The following is a 19,508-nucleotide window of genomic DNA, read 5'->3' on the forward strand; positions in this document are numbered from 1 at the left end:
GGTCACATGAGCGGCCGGGGCCGTCGCCAGAGGGCCCCGAGCGCGGAGCTGCCGCCGCCGCCCCGCGCCCGCCCTCGCTCCGTGCCCGCTCCCGCCGCGCCCCGTCCCTGCACCCCGACATGGCCCGGGGGCTGCTGGCGGCGGCCGCCCTGCTCGGTAAGGGGGGAGACGCGGGCGGCCTGTGCGATCGCAGGGGTGGCGGGGGCGGGTCGCAGCGGCCTGAGGTGGCCCCGGGGCGGGCGGCGGTGGACGCAGCACCTGTAACCGGAGATCCGCCCGCCCGTCCGCTCCCGCCTGTATTCGGCCTTCCCGGGTGCTGACTGACCCGCACGGCCTCAGGGTTCTGGGGGGGCCATCCCGCGCCGGGCCCCTGTGGCGCCCGGGAGCCTCCGAGGGCCGCCCGGGGTACGAGGGCGACGGCGGACGGGAGGCGGCAGCTGCCGCGCTGAACCGCGTTAGAGCCCGGGAACGCCGCTCCGGGCACCTGCGCTGGGTGTAGGGACTGCGCTCCGGGAAGAACCTGCGAACGCGCCTGGAGCACGAGGCATGGAGACGCGGGAGCTACTGATGTCATTGCTGGGAAGCAGCGCGTTTCTATAGGATATGCAGTGCTCCGTTGCTTAATGGCTTTCTTCCTGCCCTATCTTGAGTAAAATATGATATGTGTCTGGAATAGAGAGATTTCTGTGCCTTGATGAGAAGGTTTGTTAGGTCAGCAAGGCTGTTTTACGAGGAAGTGTGTCTTGCTTGTTTACTGCTAACTACCTTGCTTTTGGTTTCTTGTGTTGAAAGCCACATCACACAACGCTAGCAGGTTTCTGAGATGTGGCTTTGGCAGCAAAGGAAACTTGTTCAGCAGCTGGCCAAAATATTTCCCAAGTAGAGTAGCAGTTGAGAATGCTTATCTGCCATCATTTTTGAGCTGGGGCAGTCTTCGTGACTCCTGTAACGTCTCTTTGGTAGTAAATGTCGTTATCACCATTGACCGGACTTCAGTTTCACTGAGCCCAAAAGGTGCCGCTCGCAAAGGGCACTGAGCAGTTCAGATATCCAGCCCTCGTGAGCCAGTGTAGCAAGCACAGTGATTTACAGGGCTCCTGCTTTTTAGGGCTGCCAGCTGAAGTGTCATTGAACCGGTGTCATAGTGGGGGTTACTTGAATAGTTTATGCCATTTTGTTATGGCTTAAATGAAGAATTGCTTTATAGTTTGCTTTCAAATCAGCTTTTGTGATTTTTATGTGCTACCACAGTTAATACTTTCGGCCACTGCAGTAGTCTTCCTCTGCTCAATTGTCAGTTACAAACATCATTTGGTGCACTATTTTTGTCACTTTCTGGCATGTGAGATGTGTTAGGTTACTGTAACTGAAGCAATAGAATAGTTTATTTTGCCACAGATTTATTTATTTATAATTTTTAATTTTTTTTTTTTTTTTTTACTGATAGTCAGGACTTTGTACCAGTGTCTGATAGCTTAGTAGCTGGGTGTTTCTGCATAGCTTTATACTACAATCTTGGGGGAAGATCTTGTGGTGCACATCGAGATCCCTTTCTTGCTAGAGTGTGGGGTTTGGATTGTAGGTGAGGGGAGAAGAATAAGAGATAAAGGTAATATATGAGCTGAAGTCTTCAGATATTTTAGCTCATTTGCAGCCTTTTAATCATCTGAGTAAACACTGGTTTGGAAAGATTAGTATGGGTGGGGCAGAGGTGAAAACTTGTTTGGTGATGCCTTGACTTCAGGACAGCAGAATTTTTTTTTCCACCTGACTACCTCACCATACCTCACTTAGTGTTTCAGTTTTCTATTTAGATTGAGCAGCAAGCGCTAAGCTGAATGTTTCATGTGTCAGCATTGAGCATTTTGTAATTAATTCCCTCACTACCATCAAATATACATATGGAATTAAGAAAATATTTAGGTAGCATATGGTACATGCAAGGAAGGGGGACTATGGGAAATGGAAGTACCTCCCCTAAACTTAGCTGCTGCTTTTTGAAATACTGAGTAAGATGGTGCTTGTCTGTTGTTGAGCACGATGAGTCAGTTGGGTTGTGTGCCAAACCCAGCAGAGCTGCTCGTGCTCTCTGAGATCTAGAGCACCCGTACATTTTTTCATTGCTGAAACACAGACACATCAGAGAACACTTTCCTGAAAATTTAAGGTTAGAATCAGACATATGTAGTGAATAAGTAATGAAGTGTTTGAGAATTGCAGAAGGGAAAATTAGTTTTTCAAAATAGTGTGATGACATTTCAGAGTCACTGACGTATAATCCACATGTTTCTATTGTGCAACTCTAGTCCAAAGAGGAATTTCAAACCTTACTACTTATGTAGAGATATTTGAGAAACTTGATAATGAATTCCAGCTAGTGAGCAATCTGGTGCAGAATTGGTTTTTTCAGGTTTGGCATTATTTGGTGTTTGCAACTGAGACCAGTATGACTTGGTTTTCACAAAATCTAACTGCTTTAGTGTTGAGTAACTTTGGAAATATTGTTTTACCAAGTGCTGCCCTTGACATATTGTTTGCTTGATAGCTGTTTGAAGTGTATGGACACAGTCTCTAAGGATCTGAATTAGTGTGCCAGTCATCATGTGATAGGTTACTTGGCAGATGACAGAGTGAAGAATTGCCTCTAAGTACAGAGGAACCTGACTCAGAGATTGATACTTTGTTGCAACATTAGCTCTGTTATCTTTGATAAGCTTTTGTAGGTCTCAAAGATAAAAGTTTATTTCTAGCAAAAGGCGCACCTTGCTTTTGCTCGTTTCAGCTTCCACAGTTTGTCTTTGCTCTCAAGTCAGCCGTGATTATTTGGAAATTCCTTGAGAAAGCTTGGTGCTGAAATGGATTTCTTGGTATGTGTTCTCTTAAGTTTGGCAGAAGACACTTTTGGGCATGTGAGTGGTGAGAATTACAACAGCCATTTGAACAATGCCTTGCATTATCTTGATTCTATATTGCAAACTTTTAAATGTACCTTATGTTTGGTAAACCAGGATTCCACAGTTTTTGGGCATCTGACTTCAAGCTGGACTGGTGTCCCTTCCAGTCTTAGTATAACAGTTTCTTAACCTTCTCTGTCCCTTGACAGCACCACTGACTATCAGTACTACTTTTTCTACTGTTAATTCCCAAATGTGACAGTCTTAGGTGCACCCTGGCATTAAGAGTACAGAGTTTAAATGTGCTTCAGTTCTGTGCAGTGCATACTTGTTCCCTCTCCAGTGTTCAGCCTTGAGCACAGTAGTTCACAGTTAATACATTTGGGTTTCTTATATTAAACTTCTGATGGCATCTGTTTTCTTAACAATAATTTATTCTGTATGATATGGGAACACTTATAATCTTATTTTCCTTGACAGGGTTAAGATCTACTCTCTAGAACTCGGAGAGTGGTTTTACTCATGCAGTTAGTTTATTTCCAGTGTCCTCTCCTCTGGGAAGCTTTCTCTTTAAATTGTCACACAGTGCTCCTTTCTTCAAAACATTGTTTGGGGCTGGCAGCTGCCTTGAAGAATGTGTGTTAGTTGTGTGGTGTGATACAGCAGCACTAACTGGAGCCAGTGCAAAATAGACTTGTGTGAATGCTGAAAAGGGTCTAGCGAGGGGAGTTGAGCTCTCCCAGTGCACTCATGCAATCACTTGCTGTAGAGCTATCCCAAGACTTCCTTCCTTTAGATAGGAAGCCATAAAGTTTCATGTGACTAAACTTGATGCAGTTGTGCAATTCTCTGGTCAAATGGCAAGTGTATGGCTGTTAGTTAGCCTTTCCTTTCTAATGCTTTTGTACTTGTATAATTTGGTTTATAAAGACAGGAGTTATTCATCTGCAAACTGAAATTGAAAAACAAAATGTTTACTGCTTTAATTGAAATCAACAATATCAAACCATAATCTGAGAATACATGAATTTGACTCTTGGTTGGCAAGGATGCATATTCTGGGCTGGATCAGGAACTTGATGTAATCAGGTGCTGCACCTGCACAAGTGCAGCTGGTTCTCTTATCCCCAAAAGTACTCTCATGCAGCCTTGAATTAAGCTCTGTTCTCCCTTTTCCACCACTGTGTGAGTATTCAAGTGAGTCCAGTGTTGTCTTTTCCTGCCAGCTTTCCAGGTAGCCAGCATTCAGTCTCATGTGTCTATTGATGAAAGGTAAGTATAACTCATCATTTTATGGAGACCATCTCGCCTCTTGCAAAGTGTTTTGTACGTCAAGCCTGTCATGGGATTTTCCTGCTTTCAGTTGTTCCTGTATTTTTCTTTCTGTATTATCCTGATGTGGCATAGGTGCTGAATCCTTAGGAAGTATCTTGACTTGGTCTTCTGATAAAGGACTTGAACCTGGTGTTCCTCTGGGAGTGGTGCATACATTGGAAGACAGAGCATTGTAGGGGAGTGTAACTGCTTGGGGATTTTTCCATTCTATTCTCTGGCATAGATTTTGGAGTTAAAGGTGGTGACTGAAATTACCACTGTTCACAAAATGAACAGTGAGAGATGACAGGATCATTCTGAACCATCAGAATGAGTAAATTACTGGGCAGTTTGGTTAACATGTACAATAGAAAATAAATCTTCTTTAGATAATGACCAGCATTTCTTATCTCCTTGGATTAATGCCCCACAGATAGCAGTGTTCGCTGTGTTTGTCATCAGAACCCCTGGGCAAAGGTGCAAGGCAACACATCAGTGTTGCAGCTCAGGACAGAATGATTATGTAGGGCTGGCATTCCTTACCCTGGAGTGCTGCTGCACAGGGTGGGCTGGAGCTGAGGAGAGTCTGTGGGTTTGACCAGGCTTTGGGATACTCTGAACCCCATCACAGCACATCCCAGGAGCTGGCAGCTGTGCTGCGCTGCAGCCGTGGTTTTCCTCCTGAACACTACTGGCCATGGTTTTCCTCCTGAACATTGCAGGCAGTCCCATCCACTGGATATCTGCATGGCCTAAAGTTCCGATGATACAGGATGTGTGTGTGCCCAGGTGGATTTGGATGGCTTGCTGCCCTTTATTCCAAGAGGGAGAAAAATGCTAAAGAAGTTTTTACTTATTCAGGAAACATGACTATAGTAATAAACCTCAGATTATACAGAGTAGCTTTTGTTTTTCCTTATTTTCAGTGTTTAATGTTCCTAATAAAAATTGGAGGCAAAGTAAATCATTAACTGTAGTAACTGAGGTCCTCTTTGCAAGCAGATGGTGTACGCAATTATCATTAAATATGCTTGATTTTCTAGCACACAACAACCATTCATCTCTCTCCCTTAGTAGGTTTCCATTATATGGGAGAGTAAATCAGTGTTTGACTAACAGGATTTCAGTTATAAAAAAGCTGAAACCTGAAAGCATGTGCTAGATTGTTTTGTTAGCTTTGTAGTTTTCAGCTTAAAACAAACAACTTTATGAGGTGGATTTCTTTAAGATAAATTGTTAGACAATCAAGGAAGTATTTGTTTTGTTTGACTTAGTTATTTTATCTCAGACTGTTAATATACTTCAGTTTTTTTTGAGGTAGGTATGTTAGATAAAGAAGGATGCTGGATTTAATTCAAGCAAGATCTCTAGTTGTTGCTTTAACAGTTACCTTAAGTGTTTTCTTGCATAAGACTGTAATTGCAGAAATAAGGTATAATGAGTGAGATTGTTTTATGATTTTTCAATTGAAAATATGCAGCTAGAATAAATATTATAAGCAGGTTTTTTTGGAACTTACTGGAATACCAAGGAAGCATCTGAACCAAGTGAAATTTATTTGATGTTAGTACATTTTTGGTGATTCCTTTACTAGATATCTATAATGTAGTGCTTCCAGCCAAATGAATAATGAACCTAACAAAACTTATTTTTTGCTATTGGTCTTAGACTGCTTCATTTAAATCTGAAGTACTGCACTTGCTGTGCCACAGATAGTTGTCATAGAAGGCTCTGAAGTTTATTAAGAGGAACATTTAAAGCCTAAAGTTAAGACTCTGGAGGTTGTATCAATTTTTGTGTTTAACTGCAAAGAATGATATTGTTATGAGATGTACAAACAATATTCTCAACCTGTAGATGTGCCCTGATAGAATTAAGCAATACATTATGTAACTTTATTAGAAATAGTCCCAAGATGGATTGATTCAACATCAGTTTGCTTTTCTGTAGTCTTGACATTTTGACTGTAGGCTTGTAGTGTTTGTAGGCTGGTGATGATTCATGCATTAATCACTGCTCAACACTGAAACTGCCTTTACAAAACTCAGCAGCTGCTTTCCTGCGAGTTGTTCCTGTGCCTTAAACTGGCTGGAGCAGACAGTAGGCGGGACCTTCTTTCCCTCAGTGTCTTGATTTGTTCTTCAGTGGTTTTTTTCCAATTTTTCTTTGCTCCTGTGTCCCATACATTTCACTTGGTTTCATCTGCATTCCTTCAGGACCTTGGGAGCAGATGATGCTGCAGCTCAGTTCTGTCTGATCACCATCCCTGTGAGTGCTGCCTTACTTGCCGTGAAACAGCTCTCACCACTCCATCAAGGACACTCAGTGTCTCGTGCTGGATGTGTCTGTCTCATCGCTGAAACTGCAAATCCAGCAGCTGCTGAATAATTCTTAAGGACTGGGGTTTTTATAGCATTTGTTCCACACTAATGAAATCAGGATTCATAAAATGATATGCTTTAACCTTAAAAAAATCTAGTAGTTATGCAGGTGTTACTATTTAATGTTTATTCATGCCCCTTATTCTTTATTACTTAAATTTGCTGAGGGTGATTTATCAGCTGTTCATTACTAGAATTTGTCCTCCATTTGATGCTTTTTGCATTGTCTGTTGTTCTCTGAATCATTTGTAATGGACAGGTCTGTCATGTTTTCATTTAGGCCAGCAACATTTTTCTTAATTGTTTTTCAGTCTTTTCTTTCCCCTGAATTTCTATTAAAAATTACTTTTCTTTCATTCTTTTACTCAGTTACTTCATTTTTTTAGCTCTAAAATTGCCAAGATTTTAATAGCTATCAAACAGGAGAGTCTGCATGTGCACTGAAGGTTTTCATTCTAGAATTTTTCAGTCATAGTGTTTGTTCAAGGAGCAATGGATTCTTATTCCCTGCCTCTGCTCTTTTCTATGCTGTGCTAGAAATCTTCAGGAAGGTGTAAGCAGCTTGCTTTGGAGAAAAGCAGTGCTTGCATAAAATGTAAACAAGTTCCAGATGTAAATGCAAATTGAAACTTCTGTGTGGATAAACATGTTTCTGATACTGCTTTGAATTGCAGTAAATAACATTTATTTGTGAATATGTGGTCCTTAATGAACATCTTATGCTGGACATAAAGGCAAAGGTAGGACAGGTTTCATTTGAAATAAGTTTTCTACACTATCTTTTCTTAATCATTTTCTTTCTTCTGTCTATCTCTGGTTTCAAATCTAGACTCTCCAAAAACTAGGTAAAGTTGAATGAATTCCAGTTTCAGCTTTGCCCCCCTTGGTGCTGGGAGGAGATGTGGTGTTGCTAAGGGGAAGGCGACACGGGAAAATGCTTGCTGGGTGCCAGAGAAATAGTTTCCGATGTGTTCCTGCAATTGATGTGCCTTCTGCTGAAGTCCAGCTGACAAAAGTCCAATTTTTCCTAATAATTGTCTTTGTACACACCATAGTTTTGCAGTGAAAAGTTTTAAGATTAGTTTTTTGAGAACTTGTCAGGGAGGGAAGCTAGCTAATGGATAATCCCTCATCTGGATCTCTTTGCTGTTATCAGCAGTTGAATGGATTAGCATGTTTGACTCCTTAAAGCTTATTTGCTTGTGATAATGGCTTATGTCTTGCAGCTGTTTTTTTATCAGGTTTTCTGCAAGACTGAAGTTGTTGCAAATGCAAACTGATAAAGTGCTAGCATGAAAATGGTGCAGGCTTTTTGCAGTGAGGTTCACTTGGGGAGGTGGTGGTGACAAATTGAGAATCTGAAAAATAAAAGATTCTAAAATAAAGAACCGGTCAAGTGCAGGAGCACTGTCAGGTATCCCTTGCCACAAATGAAGTAGGAGATAACCAGCTTTCCAGCTGTTTCCAGCCTGCCACAGTGCATCCCCTGTGCCAAGCTTTGTTGGCAGTGGGCACTGGTCACGCTGGTGCCAGTCCATGCTGCCATCAGAAAGGATGTCTGCATGCTCCCCTTGCTGCGTGTTCTTGCCCTGTTCAGTCAGTACTTTGGGCATTTGTACTCAGTGTGCTCTGAGCATAGAGGCTGGAATGCAACAAGGGGCAGAAAGGCTTTTCTCTGCTTTTCTCAGCAGCTCAGTCTGAGTTTAGCTTAAACCAGTCAGGAAAACATAACCTCAGTGTGTGTCAATGTCTTGGCCTCTTCCTCCTGTAAAGTGTGGAGAGCGTGGGGATGGTAAAGAGAAATTCTCCTGGCAATGTTAGCATGCTCTATCGTGCTATTTTTGGCAGTGCCTTCAAAACATCTGCAGTTAATTCAGGCTTTCTAAATGCTGCATTCAGCGCATGTACAGCTGAGTGTCCTGGTACAGCAGGAGTGAAGGCTGCATGGTGTGCCGTGGGGGGAAGGCAGTGTTGGAGGCATGCAGGATCAAAGAAGCTAAGCCAGGTCTGGCTGATGATGGTAAAATAGTTGCTGTGTGCAGAGAACACTGAAGCTGCCTTGAACACTGACTGGTGTTTATTGCATGTCTTTCTTATCTCTTAGGAACCAGAATGTCAACAGTTTTTGGTTTGGGTGGCTTTGCAGTTTTATAAATGAGGTGTTTAATTTGTCTTCTGTTTGTTAGTGATGTTGAAGCTAATCTAGAGACTGTTAATGCCCAAGTTTCCAAACTCAACTCATGCTTAAGTTTTACTCCCATAATGTACAGTTGTACATGTTTGTCTCTTTGGGATTAAAAATGCAAATTTATGTGACACAAAGTTAACCACTTTTTTTTTTTTAATCAGGCTTTTTACAGGCTTCCTCTTCATTTGAAGTGAAAGATTCAAGTGGTAAGGTCTGCATAATTGCTGATTTGACAGTAGCCTTCTCAGTGGAATACAAAACCAGTGGGCAAAAAGAGGTAAGGGCAGTGAGTATCTGACTGCTTGTCATTTATTAGTATTTTCAGTATTTATAAAATATGTGGTATCTTTGTGGTATCTTTAAATACTCGTGTGCAGTATTTAAGTTTTCTCTGAGTATCTGTGCATGAAGAACTGCTTCCACAAAGATTTTTACTCTCCCAGTCATGTTACATCAGCTTTTCTTTATTGTGGATGCTTCTAATTAAAGGGCAAGGTTGAGGCTGCCTGAAACAATCACAAAGAAAACATGTGCAATTAACGTTTGTGACTGAAATTCCACACCTGTCCTGTTGATAACTAAAATGGCTTCCACTGGAACTGTAAAGGCAAAAACACTATGAGTTCTCTTTTCGTAACTTGGTCACACTCACATGGACTAAATCTGAACTGAAACATAGTTTTTTAAACTTTTTAAATTCTGGCAATCTGTGACCTTCTTACCTAGCAAATCTCTAGATTTCAGTGTATCTACAGACTAGTGCAACACTTAAAAATTGTTCCATATTAACAGCAAAAGCTTGTTAATGGAAAATTAAGAATTTCCCTTAACAAATAAGTTTTGGGGGTTTTTGTATCTTCACTACTGAGGAGGAATAGGGGATTAGTCTTATTGCAGTTTTGTGTTGTTGTTTTTTTTTTTTTTCCTAGCCATCAGTGTAGTACAAGGTTAAAAAAAATCCCACTACTTTACCAGTGGTGCACTTGCTGTGTGTGATTTAAACTGAGCCTTACATTGTATAATCTATGTTTTCAGTGGTGCTGATGGTCTGAAATCCTGCTAATACTGGTATATGTGTTTGGTATATGTGTTCAGAACTGACTTCCTTCATAACATACTTTTCTCTGTTTCTTATTGTAAGCAGTAAGCTCAGAACTTTGCAATAAATGTTTTATTGGTCTTCACATATCACATTTCTTCACAATGTGTAATAAACTTAAAGTATTACAGGAAGCTACATAGAGTGTACCAATCCCTTTTGTTCTTGTACTACAAGAAGCAAAGCTTAAATTCTCTCATTTTTCACATGTCCAGAGTTTGCCAGATTTGATTCTTGTAGTACTGAAGTACCTGCAAATTCATATTGCTGGTTTAGAAGGAAGAAAAGTCTTAAGAGGTGCTGTATGTACTGTTTAGTCCTCCAATTTCAGAGAGCAGGATTCTCAAACTTGAATGTCAGTAACATGCTGCTTCCTATATTCTGGTATATGAGTAGACATCTTATATATTAAAGTCTGCTGTATGTTTGTAACAGTTTCACAGGATATTTTAAAAGCTGTGAGGAAAAGCTTATTTGTGTTTTATTTTCTACCCCACAGTTTGTAGACTTTTTTCTTCCACAAAATGCTTCAGTAGACTCACAGAGCTCATGTGGTAAAGATAATGCATCTCATCCAGTTCTGGTATTGGATTTTGGAGCAGGACATTCGTTAAGCCTGAATTTCTCAGAATCTGCAGACAAGTACCAAGTTGAAGAGCTAGTTTTCCATTACAATCTGTCAGATGCAACTTTATTCCCAAATTCAACTACAGGTAAAATAAAAACTTACTGTTGTTACTGTAAAACCCTTCCAGATATAATACTAAGTCCTTTCTTTGAGTACTGGTACCTACTAATGCAATGTATTTTTTTTTACAGGAGGCATGAAGTCTGTATCACATAAAAGTATCATGCAGGCTCATGTGGGCACAAAATACAGATGCATCAGCTCCAAGCACATCAGTATGAAGAATGCGAATGTTACTTTTAGCAATGTCACTTTGGAAGCCTATCTCACAAATGGCACTTTCAGTGTGAACAGTAAGTATCTTCTAACAGAAAATGTACTTGATGAGCTAATATTTCAAATAATAGGTCATTTCTTTTAAAATCCTGACTAATCATATTTAAGGTGAGTACTGGATCTAAAACTGACAACAGCATCTTTTGAAATTAATGGGCTTGCCTCAGGTTTTCTCTGTAGGATGTCAGAATCTGTGGCTAGGGGATAGTGCCCTGAGTTCCCATGGGTATTGTACTGGGCTCTTCATGAGTATGGGTATTAAACACATGCTGCAGTAGGTTGAGTGGGCACATGGCCAAAATCCTAGTTTAAGAAGTATCTGATAACTTCCAAGCATTATGGCCTCTACCAAAGTAGTTTGAACTAGTTACTCTGTGCTCTGGGGAATTAGTGAAATAATGGCAGACAGTAGAGAATTGGTCTGTAGAGAGCAGAAACGTACATCTTCCTACAGGAGGTTTTATTTCAGCTGTAAAAGTCAGGTTTTTCTCCTTCATGGACAATCACAAAGTCAGATTTTTATCCTGATTGTTTGTATTGAAAAGTAGTGTGGAATTTTACTTCAAATTATTGGAGGCCAATCATGTCCTTTGCTTTTGTGGCAGCAGTCTTCAAATGCAAAAGAGCTGTATGAACTGATCACCCATACTATCTTAAGGAGTGATAAGTCTTTGCCTTACTTTTAGAGTCTTCATTTTCCCTAGGATGTAGAACTTTCTTTCAGCTGTTAATCCCATTTATGCACCTGCTAAGTTGAAACAAATATTAAAAGCTAGGGTAGCCACTGCTAGCATGGAATGGTTACAATGAACAAGTGCCTTCTACTGGAGTATCTCTACCTTGTTCCATTTCTGTGAAAAATACCTTGCCTGATGCATGATAATAGTGGCATTTTTTATCACTGCTTCACATGACTGGCTCAGATTTGTATGTATCATTCCCTTGATCAAACTTTTCCATTCAGTGAACTAGTTTGCAGTAAAGATGTCTACCTACATTTATGCTTAAAAAACCCCACACCAAACCCTGATTTCTGTTACTGCAATCTTCAGAACTAATTTTTTTTAAATTATGGAGCTTTGATCTGATTGTTTTAGCAGTTAAGTATGGTAAGTGATCATTTATCAGCAGGCTCAAACATAAGACACGATAGTGGGAAAAGCTGATCTTTGCTTCTACAAAACTTCAATAAAATCTCCCTACTGTGTAATACTTTTCTTTTTAAGACATTAAGATCTTCTTTTATATAATCCTCTGGTTCCATTCTTGTGGGCTTGTGCCTTCCCCTGTCCCTTAGGCAGCTAGTTATTGATAAACTTCAGATCTGGAATTTTTCCTTAATGTTTTTCTTTTCTCTGCAAATCTTTAATGAAAGGATATTTCTGCCCGTGATTGGTACAAGGCTCACTGAAGGGAAGAAGGGTCAATATTCAGTGCATCTGCATAACTAGAAATTGTGACTTCTGTCAAGTGTACTAGAAGTTAGTGACTGAGGGGATGGTAGTGGTTATCTGCAGCTCTGAAAGGGACACTTCCTTTTTCTCTCTGTTGGTAGTTTTGCCAGCTGCTTTCCTGTAACTGTCAAGAAAAGACATAAGGATTTGTCTCATCTTTTGATCTGTCCTGAATAGCTACTAGAAACTGCTCTAAATCAATAAAAATAATGTATCAAAACTCCAACTAGGCTAAACTTCCACTCAATGTGATTTGGTTGTTTCCATCTGTCCCAACTTAAAGAGCCTCTATGTGTTGAGGTCTTGCAGGTAGAGAGTAATTCTCCATTGATGTGCCCAGAAAGATGCTTTTTGGTTTGTTAGGAAATGATTGCATTTTGGGATCAGACCAGTATCAGTCTACAAAATACAGGATCACTCCTCTTTCATCCACCTTGATTCTGCTCTTGGACTTTCCAGGCATGGAGTAGAAATAGGAAAGCATGCTACGTTGGAGTGTGTGTGACTTCAGATGGTGTGATTAGAGTTCTTCTTTCTGAGCCATAATCAAAAATTAAGCTGCTTAAACTGTTTAAGGCTATTAATTAATTGTCTTGTATCTGTGAAATACGTATGCATTAAATTTTAGAAGTTGGCCCTTTGAGTGAGAGTTGATTGTTGCTGCAGTTGCTGTTGTCCTTAAAAAGTTGCAAGTTGTTATCCCTGGCACGTGGAGATGACCTTGGCTTGGAACATGGAAGTCTCTACTTTAGTCATGTCTTTGTTATGACCTTTGGTTTTGGCTCAGATGTTCAATGCAGAAACCTTCTTGGCTCCCAGATCAAGTTAAGATCTTGCTGCCACATGTTTCCAAGTAGTTTGACAAATAAATCAGAGTCACTGTTCCCTTGGAAGTTGCTGCTGGACTGGATGAAAAGGTGAACTTGCACACCTTCACAGCCTTGTTAACCCCATGGAGGGTGGCTCCTCGTGCAGGACTGAAGGGAGGATGGATGTGAGAGGATACAGCAGAAAACTTGGCATCAGAAACAGTGACTTAGAATCCCCCTGTTAAGGACAGAAGAGCCAGAGCAATATATTAAGGCTACACTGGTTATTGCCAGGATAATGAGAGTGAGGGGAAGGAGAATACATCTCCTGGGAGATCACTTTGAACAGTGAGCAGGAGAACTGTTCCTCTGCTTTTCCCACACGAGTGCTCAGAGTGTGTGATAGGGATCCCAGCCTGGCTGTGAACAGACAGCAGGAATGCTGGAACAGCAGGTCAGCAGGAACACTCACTGTCAGATTTACTGTGACCTGATGGCCAAGTGAAATGATGGATGTGAGTGAAAGTGGATGTGGTCCCCATGCACTTCAGTAAATTACCAGCAGAGATGTAATTTTCTCATGCTGTGTTTTAAAAGGGTCTCAGACTTTGCAACAAGACTTTAGGTAGTGCTTTACCATTGTGTTTCTGAGCTTTTATTATCTTTTATTAGGAAAAAAGCTACTTGAAATTGTGTTGTCCTTTCCCTCAAGGATTAAAAAGGTAGATCATCCTACAGCTTCATCTTGTTTGGTAATGACTGTTCTCCTTTCTCTGCAGAGACAGAATGTGCTGAAGATATGGTCTCTACTACTACTATGGTGCCTACAACCCCTAAACAGACTACTAGCCAGGTTCCAACAACTGGCCCAGTGCCAACATCATCACCCCCAAATCCTGCAGTTGGGAAATACAATGTGACTGGTCCAAATGGAACCTGTATACTTGCCTACATGGGATTACAGCTTAATATCACCTATCCAAAAAAAGATGAAAAGGTACATTTTTATTTTTGTTTCTTTAAAACCTTCAGATTTCTTCTTTGGGGAAGACTTGGTAAGTTATTATAAGCTAACCTTTTTCTTTTAAAAGCTCAGGTGTTTTTGTTTATCCATCATTATCCTCTATTTGAATTGCTTAACCTGGTCTGGACTAGTGACATTCCAAACACTTGTACTGAAAGTGGTTCTTAAAGATTATTCCATTCACTAAAAGCAGCATTAAACTTGTCTGTTGAATCCAGGAAGAGTATATATGGTCATTTAAGAGAAGTAGTAAAAATTACCAAGATATGACTAGGGTTATCAAAGTTATCCTGTTATCAAAGTTGCAATCAAAACAAGATTTTTAAACTGTTAAATAAAATACAGAGATTTGGCCTGAGGTATAGAAAGAGTGATTGACTAGTAGAAGGGAAAATTAGTACTGTAAAACCGGACAGGCTTCTGACTTAATTACCCTCCTGCCAGCACTGAAGACATTTGGGTTTGACTTTGATGCTTAAAAGCTACTTAACATCTGATTTTAATAGTAAAAAGAAATAAGTTTTATGTAAGATCCAGCCCTGGCACAAATTCTTTCCCTCCACTATTGGTGCAGAGCCGGGCTTGCCAGCCCAATGGACAAACCCAGGGTCCCAAAGGGGCTGTTGAATCCCCCCAACAGGAAACAGTGGTTTGCAAAAGGAGCTACTGCATTTATTTATGATGTTGATGACTGAAAGGTAAAATGATGATCACTTATAGCTGGTATGTGGCTGTACAGTGGCTTGTTGTGATGGTAACTGTGTTTAGATTCTGGTGTTCTGCTTCTGGTGGAACAGCTGATTTCTAGTGTAATGACCAGTGAGGAAGTGGCAAGTAGGTTTTCTGGTCAAGGGGATCAGCTAAGAGCTACTGAAAGAGTTTCTATTTAATTGTTTGGCAAGTTGCATTTAACCCACAGCCTTCTGCAGGTGCAAGACAATATAAAATCACAAACCATGGACAGAACTAAACCATTTTGAACTGAAATGACAATGCAAGATGATTTGCTGACTGGTGGTCCCCTTAATTGCTTCTACCTTATGTCAAAGCAGTATTTTATAGCATCTTGCCCTCTGTGTGGTGTGGTGGTTCTTGATGTTTTTTCTTATGCCACAAGGACCAAAGCAGTTTGTGTGGAGAAAGCAGTTGGGTTCCTGCCTGCAGCCAGCCAGGGCTGCAGAAAGCTTTGTTAGATGTGCCCTTGGTTGTGTGTCAGCCTGGTAACTCGGGTGCAGCCTGCACGGGTCTGCCCTGGTGTGTGGAACACAGGGCAAACACAACACTGTAGGCACGAGACTCAAGCCAGCCACACCTCAGCTGAGTGTAAGGTGATGTGCTCAGTCTCTTCAAGTGTCATAACTGCTCCTCTTCTCTCACAGATGGGTTTGGATGTGCTGAATTTCATACCACATAATACAACTTCTTCTGGGAGATGTGACAACACATCTGCTTTGTTGAACCTGACTTTTGAGAAAACGAGGGTTATCTTCCAGTTTGCCTTGGTAAGAATGTCTGCACTAAGTGTGTAGGGTCTGCAGCACTTTCCCATGTGGGAAAACTAACTGGGGCAAGGGCAAGAGGAAAAAAGACATCTACAAAGAGAGTAACTAGTTCCTTTGGTTTTAATACTAGGATTTAGTGGGTTTTATGCTTGGCTACCATTGTGTGAAAAGAATGTATTTGTGTATATATGCACACATACGTATGTGTACACAGAAAAGTATTTTGTTTGGAGTGGGAACTTCCTTGAAGATTGTGTTGCTTACTCTTTAAGGCTTCCTGCTGAAACTGGGAGCATCCTGTGACAAGTGGGCATCTAATCTAATTTTAAGCCTGGAGCTGGATTTAAGTTCTCATTAATACTCTGTATACAGCCCAAAGGCCAAGTGTGCTCATCTTCTGGTCTCCTATGATGGCTGGGAATCCTGTTTCCTACCTGCCTTCAATACAGCACCTGCCCCAGGTGCTGTATTGAAGCTGCATACCCTTGAAGACTGAATCCACTCTTTGTCAGAGCTTCATGCTCCTTTTTATGCTGATCACGTTGAGCTGTTGCTATTAAATGACTCTACAGCTCTGGGGATACCAAGTTCACTGCAAGTAGGCTGCTTAAGCAATGGGTGGGGCTATGCCTGAGTGTGGAAGTCAAGTCAACAGTTTGGGGGTGTCAAGGCCTCCTTTCTCTGGCTCTTTGCCCTCTCACAAAATAATCTTCCTTACTTTCTGTAGCTTTTCTCTCCTAAAGCCCAACTAAACACCTCCTCTGGATGCTAATCCCATTTGTGGTCTACATTTTAAAAACCTGTCTCAAAATGCACGCAATTGGAACTTGAGCATGAACAGCTTATGTTGTACATCATCATTCTAAATGACAACTACTGATTTGTTGGTTTTTGGTTTTTTTAAAAGAATGCAAGTGCTGAAAAATTCTTCCTGCAAGGTGTGAGTGTCAGCACAACCCTGCCTTCTGAAGCAAAAAGTAAGGACTTCTAAAAAATCTACTCTCTGTGACTACATCTTTAAATATAAAGGGTAGCCTGCATTAAATAATGTATGAGAAATGTTGGGGATGAGTGTATCAAATTGTGGCTCTATGAGCTTATAGCTCCTGCTCTTCAGATTTATATAATTAATAAGTGTCTCTTAATAAGAGTTTCTCTTACACAGATCCAAAATTTGAAGCATCAAACAACAGTATGAGTGAACTGAGAGCTTCAGTAGGGAACTCCTACAAGTGCAGTTCTGAGGAGAATCTGCAGGTCTCGGACCAAGTCCTTGTCAATATATTTAATGTTCAGGTCCAGATTTTCAAGATTGATGGAGACAAATTTGGGCCAGGTAAGAGGTTTGCATTTGGCAGCCCCTGTCAAATCCAAGATTTGTGAAGTATACTTCGATATAAATACAACATTCTGCAGTCAAATGTCAGCTTGTGGGTGCTATGCTTAGCCTCTGCATGCCCCACCACAGATGATGTGGGGGCTGATTAAGATGTCCAAGTTAAGGCTAGTGGGAGAAGTATGTAAAAAGCTGTGAAACAACTTGGACTTGTTCCTGATGGTCCAGAGACAAGTTAAGGAAAGGTGCTACCTTTCCCTCCAAACTGTGTGCAGACAGTTGTGTGAAAGGGGCAAACCTGTCCCTTGTGACTATGATGAAAGCAAATGACTGTGGGAGGGGTCATGTGGATATTTATGATGGCTAAATTTGTGTATAGCTAACAGCTCTCGATGAGGAAACAATCAGTATAATCTCCATATTGTGTATACAGCTGGTGCTAGAAAGACTTCATCCTGAATGATCATAGTTGGTGGACCTGGCTTCCTTTTAATAATTGACAAGCTAGCTGAGCCAGTTCTATCGACATGCTGAGAGCAGAATGCTGAAGTTTGGATGTAGCCATCTGTTGGTGCACTAGTACCTAACGTGGATCTTTTTCTCTCTCTTCAGTGGAAGAATGTCAACTGGATGAAAATAACATGCTGATCCCTATAATAGTTGGTGCAGCCCTTGCTGGTCTTGTTCTAATTGTCTTGATTGCCTACCTGATTGGCAGAAAGAGGAGCCATGCTGGATATCAAACAATTTAATTACTTGCACTAAAATCCAGCATAGATGAAAAGCAATTGCAAGAGGCTGGGGGAAGAAATCCCCCTACATTTCCCCTGAACTGGTTGATATTGTAAGGTAACATCTTTTCTTGCAAATTGCTTCTTTAAAGTCTGCTTTATTAAATGTGAAATCATCTTGCAGCATTTAACTATGCACAAAAATAACTTCTGAAAATTCTGGTGTTTAATTTTGCTAACTAGTTTTAATATTTACCCACTTAGAAACAAGCTAAAAGTTTTTAAGGGTGCTTTTTTGGAATTGGCGTAAGATTATGTCAGCTACAGATTCCAGAGAGGGATGTTGCTAACTCTGACTCAATTTCAGAACTCTTAACAAAGGGAAAAGGTTCATTATTTGCACCGCTGCCATTGAGCGATGATGTTAAGTATACTGATGATGCATTTGAAAAAATTTAGTAACAACTGACAAAATTGAAATGTAAAATCTGAACTTCACCTTGTCTCTTAGGTGTGTATTTTTTACTAAGCTTTAAACTCAATGCCTGGCACATGCAGGGTGTGAACGACGCAATACTCAAACCTTACAGGAACTCTTTATGATTGGACAACTCCCCTGTTTGATATTTTTGATGCTATGCCAGCTTGTTAGGAGCTGGTACTTTTTTAAAATGGGTGTTATTTTTATTTACTTTTTTTTGTAAAGTTATTTCAGTCTGTTCTGTTGGAAGGTTCAGAGAGATCCTGTTACTGCACATGTGTACAATATAGATCTCAATCTGCTGATTCTATTGCTTTAAACTTGGCTGGGGGGTTGTACACTTTAAGGATCAGTTCTTATGTATGCATTGCCTGTAACAATGCTAATAAAGACACTTTTTTTTCTGTATTTCTTAGTATTGCTGATCACTCTTAAAAACCATTTGTTGAGGGCTCAAGTCATGGTTTGGCAATACTTGGGAAGCTTGAGACAATCTTTAGTGTGGAGTTGAACAAGTGCTTAAGTTTTTTCTTTGTGGCACTAAGGAAAACTCTGTGTGTGTTGGAATCAGGTTCATTTTGCACTTTGTGTTTGGAAACAAGGAAAGCTATGTGTTGGTAACCTGAGACCTGGAGGAGTTAACTCTTTAAACTGTCACTTCCTGAGACATGTCACTATACCAGTCTGCCTGCCTAAGCCTCACTTTCTGACAGTGCTGCTAAGGTTCGTAGTCTAAGGACTGTGTCAGTGACATTTCATGTTTGATTTTGAAGTTGGCCTCTCACCACAAAGTAGGAAACTTAACATCTGCTGAGGGCTGTGTGCCTTGTTATGTGCTGGAAATGAACCTTGGTGTTTAAAGCTTCCCTGACTCCCTCCTGCAGGAACGCTCTGGTGTTAACAGTACCAGCTCTGCAGGGCAGGAACTGGGGCACACCACAGAATTGCACAGAACACTCCTGACCGAGAGAACCTAATGCAGGGCAGTAAGGCTGGCTTTGGGCCAATGCCCCAGGATCTTGAAGGTAACTGGAAGCTGTGAATTTTCCTGTGAGTGAATAGTGTTTCCCAACACCTGCTGACATACTAGGATGTCCTTATAATTCAGTACTTGAGGAAAAAGTGTATGCCTGGTACCATAAAGGATAGGGTAGCTCAGAATCACTGTTGAGTAGCAGTCTTTAGTTGTCTGGAAGAGCAATCCTCTCCTTCCTCTGAGAAAGATGATTTTTTTTTCTGCTGAGGAATTAAAAAATCTCAATGTGCGAGATAGGGGGAAGCCACGTTTCATGAGGAATGAAGAGAGCTTGGAGTGCTGTTAAAAGGTGAGG

At 40.9% G+C, this 19,508-nt stretch overlaps 1 protein-coding gene across 1 annotated transcript; it reads left to right on the top strand.

The window, feature by feature from the left end:
* LAMP1 (lysosomal associated membrane protein 1) lies at positions 1 to 18,585 on the top strand. The gene is made up of 9 exons (XM_084226857.1): positions 1 to 156; positions 8,939 to 9,054; positions 10,376 to 10,589; positions 10,696 to 10,857; positions 13,883 to 14,100; positions 15,507 to 15,629; positions 16,537 to 16,606; positions 16,795 to 16,965; positions 17,578 to 18,585. Exons 1-9 carry the CDS (start codon positions 120 to 122, stop codon positions 17,715 to 17,717), a joined length of 1,251 nt encoding a protein of 416 aa, XP_084082983.1. The 5' UTR covers positions 1 to 119; the 3' UTR covers positions 17,718 to 18,585.
* Positions 18,586 to 19,508: the final 923 nt, after the last annotated feature.

Source organism: Fringilla coelebs, assembly GCF_963513975.1.
Source record: "Fringilla coelebs genome assembly, chromosome: 2".
NCBI lineage: Eukaryota > Metazoa > Chordata > Aves > Passeriformes > Fringillidae > Fringilla > Fringilla coelebs.

Coding starts and splice junctions, on each gene's coding strand:
- LAMP1 (XM_084226857.1), top strand. CDS start 120: ATGGCCCGGGGGCTGCTGGCGGCGGCCGCCCTGCTCG. Junction 10,590..10,695: donor ATTCCCAAATTCAACTACAG/GTAAAATAAAAA, acceptor TTTTTTTTACAG/GAGGCATGAAGTCTGTATCA. Junction 15,630..16,536: donor TTATCTTCCAGTTTGCCTTG/GTAAGAATGTCT, acceptor TTTTTTTAAAAG/AATGCAAGTGCTGAAAAATT.